This window comes from Pholis gunnellus (assembly GCF_910591455.1).
Source record: "Pholis gunnellus genome assembly, chromosome: 20".
Lineage (NCBI taxonomy): Eukaryota > Metazoa > Chordata > Actinopteri > Perciformes > Pholidae > Pholis > Pholis gunnellus.
Window position 1 is genome coordinate 7,507,419 of NC_136547.1, and position 13,673 is coordinate 7,521,091.

General features: G+C 41.7%; 1 protein-coding gene across 1 annotated transcript; it reads left to right on the plus strand.

The window, feature by feature from the left end:
• tfr1b (transferrin receptor 1b) lies at positions 1 to 9,289 on the plus strand. Its single transcript, XM_079181812.1, has 19 exons — positions 1 to 60; positions 1,489 to 1,532; positions 1,691 to 1,892; positions 2,076 to 2,286; positions 2,753 to 2,890; positions 3,245 to 3,329; positions 3,432 to 3,554; positions 3,653 to 3,742; positions 3,833 to 3,972; positions 4,102 to 4,271; positions 4,371 to 4,490; positions 4,774 to 4,859; positions 4,946 to 5,009; positions 5,085 to 5,152; positions 5,241 to 5,308; positions 6,084 to 6,174; positions 6,504 to 6,731; positions 6,851 to 7,000; positions 7,117 to 9,289. Exons 2-19 carry the CDS (start codon positions 1,500 to 1,502, stop codon positions 7,327 to 7,329), a joined length of 2,280 nt encoding a protein of 759 aa, XP_079037938.1. The 5' UTR covers positions 1 to 60; positions 1,489 to 1,499; the 3' UTR covers positions 7,330 to 9,289.
• Positions 9,290 to 13,673: the final 4,384 nt, after the last annotated feature.

The following is a 13,673-nucleotide window of genomic DNA, read 5'->3' on the forward strand; positions in this document are numbered from 1 at the left end:
TGAAGAGCAGTGACAGCAGCTCACAATCAAGGAGACACAAGGTGTCTGAGCGGCAATAAGGTAAGACAACTGACATTGACAGACCTTTTTATTCATTTATTCGTTACAAAGTCAACTTAGTTGTTTAGTTGCATTGCCTGTTTACGTGACTCTCCAGCTCAAACGAAATAAAAATGCAGGACACAAAACGTAAAGCTAACTAGCTTAATTTACAAATGATGCTGCAAATGTCACCTGTTTTGTGATGAGGAAGTATGGAGGAGTTTAGATGTGATGCAACCTTCTGTGACCACTCCCAAACGGTTTCTTTACACTCCACGTTCACCTGTAACAGTGTTTATTTAATTTAATTAAAACAACTGGAAGCTGATGCTCATAACCAAATGATTGGGTCGATATTCTCATGAACTGATGCAATAAAATAATACAATAACAACATGCAGCATACATATTTAAATGAGGCTTCCTCCTGACGTCGTGTCAGGAAATGAATCTGCAAACCTTTTGATAATTCAGTAATAATTGTAGTTATGTTTCACGCAAAGCTCAAAATGTTTCTGATGACAATTAGCTGAATATTTTAGTTTTATGACATTTAGTAAAATAAACTGCCAGAATAATTGGTAATTAAAATAATTGTATTCTGAGATGGACATTTTACAATTTACAAAACTGCAACTAATCATTTTAGTAGTTCCATTAATATATTACTTGATTGTCAAAAAGTTAATTGATATTGATTCAAAATTAATTTGTCAATCAAAAATGTCGATTTGTTCATTCTTGCATCTCAGAATCTGAGAATTTGCTGGTTTTCTGTGTTTTAAACGAAGGTTTGTTTTTTAAATCATTAAAAACACACCGTCAGATAGAGCTAATCAAGAAAATAATCAGCAGATTAATTGATAATGCTGCGATAGAAGCTGCATCTTAAATGAACTCAAACATAGTATTTGCATTCTTTATTGTCATTTCTTGGTACTGGGCTATAATTAGCAAAAAGCACAAGGAAGTGTTAGTGTTTATTGCACAACATCAGGACACTCTGAACGTTTATCTCTTGATATTGAACCATTAGCTGCTATTTCCTGGTTCAGCTCAGTAATGAGGAAGTGAGTTAAACCGATCAACGTGTTGCACCAGTCCCTGTGAGGAGGAAGAAGATATAAGTAACACCACAGGTGTTTCTGTCAGTTGGAACAGACACTTCTTCTTAAGCTCTGGCTGACGCCTTTGTGTAGTCTGCGTCTGACATGTTTATAAATGAAACGCCGTTGTGATGTGGAAACAATGACTGAAGGTCACTTCTTCCAGCTATTATCTGGCCTTCTGTTGGTTTCAGGGAAGAACAAATGGCCTGTTTTCAGAGAAAATGCGTCATCTGTCTGTTATAAACCCAACTCACTGCACATCCTATCCCCTCCTCCCTCTCTACTTTCTGCTTTTGTGTTTCTAATTTGTCTCTCCCACTCTCTGTCTTTGTAACAGCAGCAGCAGCGATGGATCGAGTGAGGTCTGCGTTCAACGGCATGGTAAGAGTTTACTTGTTACCTTCTTTACGTGAATGCAGGACGTTCACTTGAATATGAATGGTGATGACACAGCATCAAAGTCACACTTAAGTGGAGACCAGACAGAGTCTGGGCTTTAACACTGGTCTGGTGGGTCTCTCGTCTTCTCCTGCCTCTAGATCAAGAGCGAGCGCTACAGCAGGTTCACTCTGCAGCCGGCCGAAGACGGAGAGAGACACATCGAGGTGAAACTGTCGGACGAGGCCTCTGAGGCGGAGGACCCGTCGGGGGGATCCCCGAGCTTCAGACCGGCTCCTCCACGTCAGAGCCGAAGGACTGTCTGCTACCTGGCTCTGGGGACCCTGCTGATATTCGTCATCGGTAAGACACGCTCATCATCATCTGAATCATACAACAGATGACTAGGAATATATTAGGGGAGACATTGCTGTTCATGTTTTACTGCAGACCGGTGCTAACATCTGAGAGCCAGTAGAGTTGGAAAGCTGCGCTAAAACTTTCTTTTAATCCACTCCTCGTGTCTCTGTAATGTTTGTCCTCCAGGCTACTTGCTTGGTTACCTCAGCCACCGTGAAACTCAGGTGCAGCAAGTGAGCTGTGGCAAAGAGACGGAAACGGACGCTCCACTGGAAGTAACGCCAACTGCTGCTGCACCAGCGGTTGCACCAGTTCCGGAAGCTCAGATGGACTGGGAGGACGTCACCCAACTCCTCACGCAGAAACTCACCAGCCAGGCCTTTGACAAAACTCTGAGGTACGCTGAGTCCTTCCAAAGTACATCTTATGTTAATGTGTTGATGATTTGTGAGTCTCAACAGCCTTCCACTTCCTGTGAGGGGGAGAGGAATAATCCATATGAATGAACTGGAAGAGAGGGATCGGATTACATTTTATTTTTAGAGAATACAAATGAGACAGAGGAAGGTTACAGTGATTATGTGAGGGATGATACCCAACAAGCTGCGTGACTGTAATGGATGACGCTGATACCAAAGAAGTTCTCAAGCGTCTCAACTATTCATGATTTGAATCGTCACACAAAGTGCAGGAAGGGTAAACTCATACAATGCTGAACTACCCCTGCAAGATGTTTTGACTAACTAGAACACTACACTGTGAATTTTTGGAGAAGTCTCTGTTCGCTCTGTTGAAGAAGCAGCAGCAGATGTGCATCTATGACGGGCATGGAGAGTCATTTCATGCCATTTGTGTCTCTGCAGTGACTTTGATTTGCCCAGACGTTTGGCAGGAAGTGCAGAAGACAACCAGCTGGCGAGCCGCATCTTTGATCAATTCAAGGAAGTGGAGATGGATCCCTGGACTGACATCCACTACGTTCAACTGCAGACCCCAGACAGGTATTTCTTATTTTAGGGATCTATCTTTGAAATGGTGGGAGGATGATCAATCATAATTAAAGTATTAAGATTATTATTAATTATTATGTGGTTGATTAATGTATATTAATACTGCGCATCAGTAGTATCTCCTCTTTTTATTCTTGTTATTTATGGTGCATCCTGTTCTGTCCTCGTCTGTCTTGAGCCGCAGCTAAATCATTCAAAGTGTACTTTCTTAAACGAACGTCCACCCAGGAGCATGAATTATAAAAGGCAGGGAGCTTATAGAAAATAAGCTGCCGTAGAAAACACTCTTAACTTCTAAAAACAGATTCATGATACTGTAACAAGCTTTTGACTTCTTACCTGCAGCAAGCGTCCAAACCGTGTCCTGTTCGGTTCAGATGTCTTCGAGCCTACAGGGTATCTGGCCTACAGTGCTACTGGGAAAGTTCAGGTGAGTCTTCCTTAAATAATCAACTTCAATTAAAAGTCTTGTAAGGCTCAGTAAACTGGGGATTTGTCACCTTTCTTAGCTTACGGCTGTCTGTGTTCGTAGGGCAAGCTGGTGTATGGCAACTACGGCCGTCAGGAGGATCTGGATGTTCTGCACAGCAAGAACATTGAACTGAGCGAGTGTGTGTTGCTGCTCCGAGCCGGAAATATCAGTTTTGCAGAGCAGGTGACAGCAGATTTTGACGGCTTCTTCTTGCCCATCGTTTGTCTTTTCAGGAACTTCACTAAAAGCTTGTTGTCCCGTCTCTGACTGTGTTGCTTCAGGTGGATAATGCTGCTACGAAAGGAGCCGCTGCTGTTCTAATCTACCACGACACTACAGACTATGTAGCGGACACGGCCCTCTACGGGCATGTAAGTCTGCACCTGCTAGTTGTGTAGCATGCTGTCATTAGCCAAGTATTGGCAGTATTGTGCATTGACTTTGTCTCTGTCCTCATGCAGGTCCATCTGGGTTCAGGCGACCCCTACACCCCAGGATTCCCCTCCTTCAACCACACACAGTTCCCCCCAATCAAGTCCTCCGGTCTCCCCAAAATCCCAGCCCAGACCATCACCGCCAACATGGCTTTAGCTCTTCTACGGTAAGGACATACACTGAGGGGAACAGCTGTTCATAGAGCGCCTGGTTAAGCATTAGAACGAATATCATCAAGTATTAACCCTGATTTATAATGCTTACTAAGTAATTAATCATATATCTCTCTCTTTAGGAAAATCGAAGGTCCTAAACCGGATGCAAGCAGCGGTTTTAAAGGGGGCCTGGCGTCAGTGAGTTACAAACTGGGAGGCAGCGAGAACATCACTGTTGAGGTGAACAACGTTCTGGTCAACAAGGAGATCCACAACGTGTTTGGAGTCATCAAAGGATTCACTGATCCTGGTACCTCTCTCTCCTCTCTGTCGTCGTCCACAGTGGGATTATTTTATCTCCGTCGTACATGTAGGATAACGTTTTTGTTGTCTGTTTGTGAATCTGCAGATCGCTACGTTGTACTAGGAGCTCAGAGAGACACCTGGGAGACCGGTTACGCCAAAGCTACCGTTGGCACCTCCATATTGATGGAGCTGGCCAAGGCCATTCACGAGATGGTGGAGAAAGGTAACGAATACAAGGGATTCATTAATATGAGAATTAAGCAGTCTGTTTCCTCCATCACAAGGGATCTTTTAATAGCCGGTGTTAACAGGAGGAATGATCACAGCAAACAAAATCCTGTTTCAGTGTTCACCTGAGAGACTTGGAAGTTACATTTTAAAGGAGGCACACAGACGTAACCTCTTAAAGGGACAGTGTGTAGGACTCTTGTGGTTGCAGATTGCCATCGACAGAGTTACAGCTTCTTCTCCTGCAGAACATGAATGATGTGTTTTCTGTTTTCCAGATGGGTTCAAACCCAGGAGAAGCCTGGTGTTTGCAAGCTGGAGCGCTGGAGAGTACGGAAGTGTTGGCGCCACCGAGTGGTTGGAGGTAAGAACTGAAATAACAAGAACTAGACATACAAAATATATGTCTCCTGTACCAATGTTCTCTGTTATGTGTGTGTTTGCTCTTAGGGTTATATGTCCTCTATTGACAAACGTGTTATCAGCTACATAAGCCTGGATGGAGCGGTCATGGGTAAGTACAGGACACGCCTTCATTACATCTCGCATGTTTTAAGGTTTCCGGTGGCTGACTTTATCTCCTCTAAAGGTCGTGGGAGCTTTATAGCGTCAGCAAGTCCGCTGCTCTACAGCCTCCTGGAGAACACGATGAAAGGGGTAACGACACAACAACAGCTTAAATCTGATCAACTTCTGTACAAACTCGAGGTGTTTGCATTCATTTTAATTTGCCTCGTCCATGCAGGTGAAGAGCCCTCTTGGTTCTGGCACTGTGTACGATATGGGGGGAAAGAGTAACTGGATGGCCAAGACGTAAGTAGACAACCAGTTCTTATTCAGTCAGTCAGTCAGAACTTGAGGTTTCCTACTGGAACTATTTCAGTCATTTTGTCAGGACAGTTTTGTAGTCTTTAGAAGTTAAACTCTTTAGCGATTAACAGCCAGTTTAAAAGCCACAGAAGTCAAAGGCTGGGTACCGCTTGAAGAACTCTAGTGCCGATAAGATGCCAGAGTTTTGGTCCCAATACAGAATATGGAAAAGTCCAACATGCGTTTCTGTTCATCAAAAGAAACCACAATTCTCACATGTTGATTTGTCTAAACGTGAGCAGCCGGACAAGAGCTTTGCTTAAATAACAGCAGTCTTGGCACATTTGATTTATGCTGCAAAAATTGGAAATCGATAATTCAGTCTGTATTCCCGACTTCCAATCTAAATGCGTCCCATTGTATCTGCTCGGGAAAACATGAACGCCTCCAGATACCTGATCTTTGTACGTCAAGTCTCTGAGCTTCACCAGCATCTACAGAGGACCAATTACCACAGCATCACTAACCATTGAAGAGAAATGTGTACAAAGTAACCATCTTCAAATGAACAACTCCGTAACCCTGTCGGGAAATATTTCTGAAAATGATATTTAAGACATTCCTATGATCTGCGGTGACCCTGTTAATAGAGACGGGAGGACTAAACTAGTACCGCATGCTCTCAAAGAAGCACAAATCAACATAAAGAATATCTAGATTTGATCATCCATCTCTTTGCTGTAGAATAAAATAAGCTGTTTTACGTTACTGTGTGCAGACTGAGGCCAATGTCAACGGACGACCCCGCCTATCCCTTCCTGGCCTTCTCTGGAATTCCCTCCATCTCGTTCCACTTCATCTCTCCCAACGTGAGTCTCCATGCAGAACAATCGGTAGTTATAATAAGATGTACACAACCCTCCTGTTGGTAGAGCTTTGAAATGAACGAAACGGTAATCATCATAGAAGCAAACGTACAAGTTTTAACATCAAGATAATGGAAGAAGAAACCTTCCTCATATTATTATTATTAATCTGTTTTTCTAATGTAAAAGTAAGACTCCATCATTTTTCCTCATTTGCTCAAAACATTCACATGTGAAATGCAAAAATGTCCTAAATTCTGATCACAGAACAGTCAGTTAATCCACATATTTGTGCTGTTTTTGTGCACATTATATTGAATTTGCGTCTGAAGACTGAGTCCTACACTTACTACGGCACCAAGCTGGACACCATGGATCACCTGGATTACCAAACCAACCATCACACCAGTGACATGGCGGCGGTGGCGGCACAGTTTGCCGGCCAGATGGCTCTGCGGCTGGTCCACGACCACCTGCTCCGCCTGGATGTGAGCCGGTACAGCGGCGTCCTCACCAACGCCGTGCGCCGAGTCTACGGACGCATCAACCAGCTCCTGCAGGTCGGTTTCACATCCATACGCTGGTTGTTTCCTTTCCTGTTATTATGTTTTGTCACCTAGCTGTTAAGACCGGAATGTTTCCTCTTATAAATGTGTTTGTGTTAATGTTTGTTCTGTAGTCTGGGCAGCTGAAGGGAGTGAATCCCAACTGGCTGAACCGAGCACGCGGCTCCTTCAATCGCGCCGCCAGCAGCATCAACACCGACATCCTCAACACCGACGTCAACGACAAGGAGGCCTGTCGCATCCTCAACGACAGGATCATGAGTGTAAGACGCACGCTGTGACACCTCTACGTCGTCGCATGCATATTCATTCAATCTTCTATCATTAGAACATTTCCATCACCTCTCAGATGTATGATGGTCTGCGTTTATGGTTCCAGGTTGAGCACACCCTCCTCTCGCCGTACGTGTCCCCCGTTGAGACTCCCTTCCGTCACCTCCTGCTGGGTCGGGGCGCCCACACTTTGGCGTCCATCGCCGAGACCACCGACATGGAGGACCTCCGCACACAGCTGGCCCTGGCCACCTGGAACCTGCAAGGGTGTGCCAACGCCATGGTGGGAAACATCTGGGACATCGACGAGCAGATCTGAAGACGAGCCGGGGGAGGTGTGAGCGTGGGTGTCGTGTGTGTGTGTGTGTGTGTGTGTGTTGGCGTTCAATCCAAAGTAAGCAGAGGGAGGAGCTCCAATATCAGCACTTAAGCACATGCTGTCAATCAGAGGTCGAAGCCCCGCCCACAAAGAACCAGGAGGAGATAGAAAACTATAAAATACACTTTAATGACTTGAAGAAAAATGTACGCTACTGACCGATCTGCCGCCTCTCCTCCTGGCTGCACATTGAAACAACATGGCTGCGACCTCTCGCCAAAACACTGGGAAACCTTATTTATACTTAAGTTTTATTTATCAGTGGCAGTGCCCGCTATAAAGTTATCGTTTGTCTTTTTATACGACATTATCGGAAGCAGTGTCTTCCATAATTATGACGGTTATACCGTCTCATCCTCCGGCAGCATCTGCTACACAAATGACTCCTCAACTGTTGCTGACTAAATGAAGCCCCTGATGAAAGATATTTAAGGCCTTTATTCTCCTTTTTTGAGTGGAGATTTTTCTGGAATTACTTCAAGAAAATGGCGTATTTTCTGTCACCGTAATCTATATTTAAAACGCATTAAAATGAAGGGTAGAAAAGAGTTTTTTTGGATATTTCGAAATTCTCCAACAAGCCCAGAAATTAAGACTTGATTTAATCTGCACTTGGTGGCAGAATAAACAATAACAACATAGTTAAACCCCCTTCTTCTTTAGCAGAAAACTGAGCTGATTGGTTCCATGATTTGCAAGAAAGCCATTTATGTTGCACAGTGTTCTCTGGGGCAGTTTATAGTACGATAAAGTTATCGGGAGCAGTGTCTTCCATAATGACGACACGTTATCGGGAGCAGTGTCTTCCATAACGACAAGCAGTGATGGTAGTTTTTGCCTACCAGTGTATGTGTATGTGTGTGTGTGTGTGTGTGTGTGTGTGTGTGTGTGTGTGTGTGTGTGTGTGTGTGTGTGTGTGTGTGTGTGTGTGTGTGTGTGTGTGTATTTATCGGGAGCAGTGTCTCTCATATTTCACTTGGAAGAGTGGAACAACTTATCGGGGACAGTGTTTCCCAGAGTTTTATACTTGACATCTTCGTTTTGTCATGATTTTTGATTATGCGTGTGTGCTTCTCATTTGTTTTTCTGTATCATGCTACAACTCACCCACAACAGAGATTATTAGATTTCAGTTTTGTTTGCGCATCCAATCAATCGACCAAACACACAGAACAATATTACATATGATCGCTCATTATATCCACTAGAGTTAGAAACAACCTTGTGTTAGTGACTGTAAAGATACGAACATACACGACTCTCTTTGCATGCGTTTCCTCTTCACATTACTGTGTCGCTTTAATGTCAACACACTCGGACCGGATTATAAACTTTTCAAAGGATTTAGGGTTAAACTAATGTGTTTTGGTTCTTTTTGTTGTTGGTTTTTTAGGTACGAAACATTTTTGTATCCAAGCTGCTGATATTTATTTGAGCATTTTGTTCCTATAGAAGTCAGTCTGTACTTCCACCAGAATATAAAACAGAAAAATAACAACTGTAATTGCACAACAGTTTGTAAGTAAATGTGTTGAAAGAACAGTTTCAGTCCGTCAACCCAATTCAAACCATATAATGAACTCCAGGATAACATTAAAATCCACTTTCTTTATTTTATCATGCACTCGAGACCAAACAAAATGTTTCATATTTTACATTATTACATGTTTGAATACATTAAATCCTCTCCTGGTGTCACCTCTGTTGTGCTCGATACTGTTACAGCCCGCTTTTATTTTCCTACAAGAAGTTAAATGTTACTTAATCCTGAGACGGGAAACTGGGAGGTTAGGAAATAGATGTTCTGCTGACTGTGTAACTTAAACACTGTTTCAAAAACCTGTTCTTGAAATCGTATTTCTGTGATCTCCATGTTCAGTAGAAAAGTGTAATAAAACATTTCGGCTTAGCATCCAGCAAATCTGTGTCTGATTGTCTATCGTGCTGAAGAACAGGAAATCAGATCCCTTATTTATCATTCAATGCATTCTTGTCTGAAAGTTGTTTTTGATTTTGCTTAGTTTGTATCCTTCCTCTTTTAAACGGTTCAGCGAATAAGGAATCTAATGACAGTGATTCAGTCTGGATCTTCAAGCAGATGTGTCAACAGCAGTCCATGTGTGCCACTCTTATATTAAGCAACATCCTTTTAATACTTCTGGTGCTTTGCTTTTCAGATATAAAAGCACAATTTGCACCCAGTGGTTGTGTTTTCCAACCACCAGAGAAAGTGTAGTTTTGCTGAAGTCTACATGTATTGGGCTTCACTAAATCTAGAATATCAATAACCATGTGTGCCCCATCTAAAGTCCATTTTATTTAAATGCTTCACAAGTATCGAACACATGTATCTACTTAAAAATAAGAAATAACAAAACAACTGACAGCAGCATTAAAAGGCTTAGTACACATGAAACAAGAATAAAAACCGTGATATATCTGTATTAATAATTATAAAAATAAATATATTTGTTTAAATGATACGCTTAATGATCAGCCTGCGCTTTTATTTTGAAGCCTGAACCTGCCAACAGGAAGTACCAGAGCCAGCCGCTCTGTCCGTGCGTTGCTGTTGCGCACGGTGACGCTCTCACATCCCGACACAGGCGCACTGAGGAGCGTACCGGAATTAACGGAGGAGAGAGAAGAGCGATAACGGATTACCGCTGAATTTAACCGATTCCCCGATAAACAGCGCGGCTCCCCGCGGGGCTCCTGCAGGTGAGAGGTGGAGGACTGACCGGAGGAAGAGGGGCTGGTCTCCCGCAAAGCGCGCCTTCACAGGTTGGTATACCGGAGTTATTTATTTGATTTTTTTTCTTCTTTTTGGCAGCTTGTTCCTCTCTTAATGTGCAAGATGCGACATGTTGCACCAAAACACAATAAATGAATGAATGAAATAAAGTGAATGTGTTGAGTGACACTGTAACGGTGAGATGTTTACTGACGGACAGGCAGGTGGAGACTTAACGTGACTGAGGCTTATCAGCTCTAGCAGCAACCTGATCAATTAACATGGTAATAAACAAACTATACCTGTTGCTCTGCATGCAGAGCTGACCTGGAATCACATATAAATCATGCACTTTAAATTGTTACACCAGACTACAGACATCATTTTAGAAATGTTCCCATTTCCACCCAGGAGATGTTTAATTAACCACCTGACACACAGAAATAAAGCCTGTTTTGTTTATTCAGTTAATTGTTCAATTACATTGTTTTATTTTGCAACATGGAGCTTTTATGGAGTCTTCTGCACACACAAGTTGTCATGGGGGAATCCCACAAAGCTCCCAAATTTCAGAAAAGATAAAACAAAACAAAATCCTTTATTTGTTTTGTGTTGGTGTAAGAGTGACACAGTTTCAAAACCAGCTTCAAAAACATGTTAATGGTGAGCATTCACACCTGCAATTTCATTATGAAGACACTGAGCATTTATTTTTGGTTTCTTAGCAATTGAAGTGAAAATAATTCAGTTTGTGCTCTGTGTTTTCCACAACAGTTTATCTCATTTAACTATTCTTTATTTCTTTTCTGGAATAAAAGCAGACTCTGCTTCTCTTTGTGTGTGTGTAGATGTGGGGTCTCTCCATCCGTGGCCTCCTCCAGGTGAACTCCAGGTGACCTCAGTCACTCCTGACTGCAGCATTAAGCTCCTGATCCACCAGAAGACGTCTGCAGGGTGAGACCAGTTCAACTCACACACGGTTTGAGATTAGAGAGAAACGTGTTCGCAGCCGCTCCAAAACTTCCTCTTTTTCTTCCTCGTTTTACCAGCAAATTACAATTTTACTATAAAGAGGAACATATGTGCAATATTACTTTCATTATACTATGTGCAATATAAATTTGTACTACTTTTCAATAGCATTGACAATATAACTCTCAATATCATGCTCAATATTGCTTTTTATATTTTAGTTTGTATTAGGCACTGGTGCTAGTATTACTACTTATACATTTTTACTATCGTATTTAATCTTTGTTGTTTCTACTTTAGATGCCTTTTTATTTACCTTACTCTTATTGCTATTCTGTTCTATTTTGCACTGGTGTCAGTATTACTTATTGTTATTCTATTGTTCATATATTATATTTGTACTCTATTGTTTTTATGTTCTTCTGTTGTAATCTTTAATTAAACTCTGGCACAATCATTTCCTTCTGGATTAATACATTTCTATCTTATATGAACTAAATCTCGCCAAAGAATACAAACAAAACGTCCTTTCTTCTTTAAGTAACTGTGGAAATTAGCAACAATCATTTGATTAAATTAAGTAGTCGATTGACAGAAAATCAATCGGACTCTACCTTGATAATCTATTAATACTTTCAGTACATTTTCAAGCAAAAATATCAAAGTTGATCTGTTTCCAGCTTCTTAAATGGACAGTTTGCTGTTCTTCTTCATCATATATGACGGTTAATTACATAACTTAAGCTCTAAAAGGTTTAATTTAATACATTTCAACTCCTCTGTGTAATTCATCAGCATGTGTGCTGCTGTTGCATGTTCCCTCTCTCGCATTATTCTCCCTGCCTCTCTACTCTGATGTCCAGCAGGAAAGCTGCTCTGAGTCTGTCATTAATCACAGAAGCACAATAAATCATCTTCCTCATGGAAACGTCTGACTGAGTGTCGCTCCGCTTCACTCTCTATATCACTGAATCTAAGCTAAATTTAGCTTTCCTATTTTTAGAGCATCGCCCTCGATAAAAACACACACACACACACGGAGAGATGAAAGCTCTGATTTTGTGTTCTTTTAGGCCACACACACATACATGTGAAATGTACAGGCGCACATTGTACGTGTCTGTTAGCATGCCTTTGGTGTCAAATGTGGCTAATGGCGTTAGCTCAGAATCTTTCTCCTTCTCAATCTACACTATTAAATTAGTTGTGTTTTATTATCTAAAAGCTAAAGAATCATATTATCACAATACATAATTAAAATATGATTTGTTACAGTTGAGCTTATTCTATTTTGCATGAAGCTCACAGGAAAGCTCAGTGAATGAGCTTTTACTACACATACCGACATGAACTAATTTATTCCTTGATGTTATATAAATGGTGTGCTTCGGCTGCAACAATCTGTGTAATTAATATTCAGGAAAACAATTCAGTGAAGGTAGTATTTTCCTGTGCTCTGCTGAGGTGAATATAGTAGTAGGTGTAAAAGCTATTATCCATTATAAACGTAGAAAAGACGGATATTTTGAATTATTTAGACAGTTCAGATGTCACTAATATCAAATACAGCTGGACGACTACAGATGTTGCAATCATTACCCAAACATGGTCTTGAATCTTGGGGTTGGAGTCTGGATTCTAAAAATACTGACGTCAATTTTTTGCCTAAAAAAAACTCACATTTAAATGTATTTTTTCCTTGATTAATTTCTTAAACAGTGGATCTAGGCTTAAAACTAATTTATTTATTTATTATCATGTTTCTTTTTTTGTTTTCAATTAATTGATCAATTGTTTATTCTAAAAAAGGCCAGAAAATAATAGAAAATGGCAGTCATCATTTTCCAGATCTCAGAGTTATGTCTTAATATATATATATTTTTACGTGTATAATTGAATGAAACCATTTCTTTAAAAAATGGTCCTGAAATCAGTTCATAGCTGATTTTTCCAAAAGTACCACGTCATATTTTCATCCTCTAATGATGTGATGCTGGTTTTTGGTTGATGTGAAGCAAAGCTGCTGTACCAGCTGCATGTCTGCATCCATCAGATGCATGCTGGGAAGAGTCTCCCTATTATTTCTCTTTGGCCTGGCCATTCATCCATTCACCCATCCATCTGTCCACCTATTTGCATCTACGTTCTCTCCCCTCCTCTCCTCCCAAGATCTCTCCCCCTCCCTCCCTCCCATCCTCTCGTTGGAGCTGCTGAATTATTTATCGTCAGACGGTGCAGCTCGGGCGGCTGAGCCAGAAGGAGGTGGAGAGCTATAGAGCGAGGGAGAGATGGGGAGAGAAAGGGAGAGAAAAGGAAGTATGGAGGTGTCCGACGCTGCAGGGAGCCGTGAGTCAGCAGGGAGAGAAAGACCCAGTGGGAGGAAGGACAGAGGGAGTTTATAGATAGCTTTAGGTGATACGACTGGAGAGAGAGGCGTCAAATGCCTCCCGGTGTGTTCGTGAACGTGTGTGTGCATGCGCCTATCGATTGAGCAGAGAAGGTCATGGAGCAGAGAGGAGATTAGCAAACTAGAGTCGCAGCTAACGCCGCCTCTGAATAGCAGCTAGACAGAAAAAGG

Coding starts and splice junctions, on each gene's coding strand:
- tfr1b (XM_079181812.1), top strand. CDS start 1,500: ATGGATCGAGTGAGGTCTGCGTTCAACGGCATG. Junction 5,010..5,084: donor CCTGGATGGAGCGGTCATGG/GTAAGTACAGGA, acceptor TCTCCTCTAAAG/GTCGTGGGAGCTTTATAGCG. Junction 7,001..7,116: donor TCAACGACAGGATCATGAGT/GTAAGACGCACG, acceptor TTATGGTTCCAG/GTTGAGCACACCCTCCTCTC.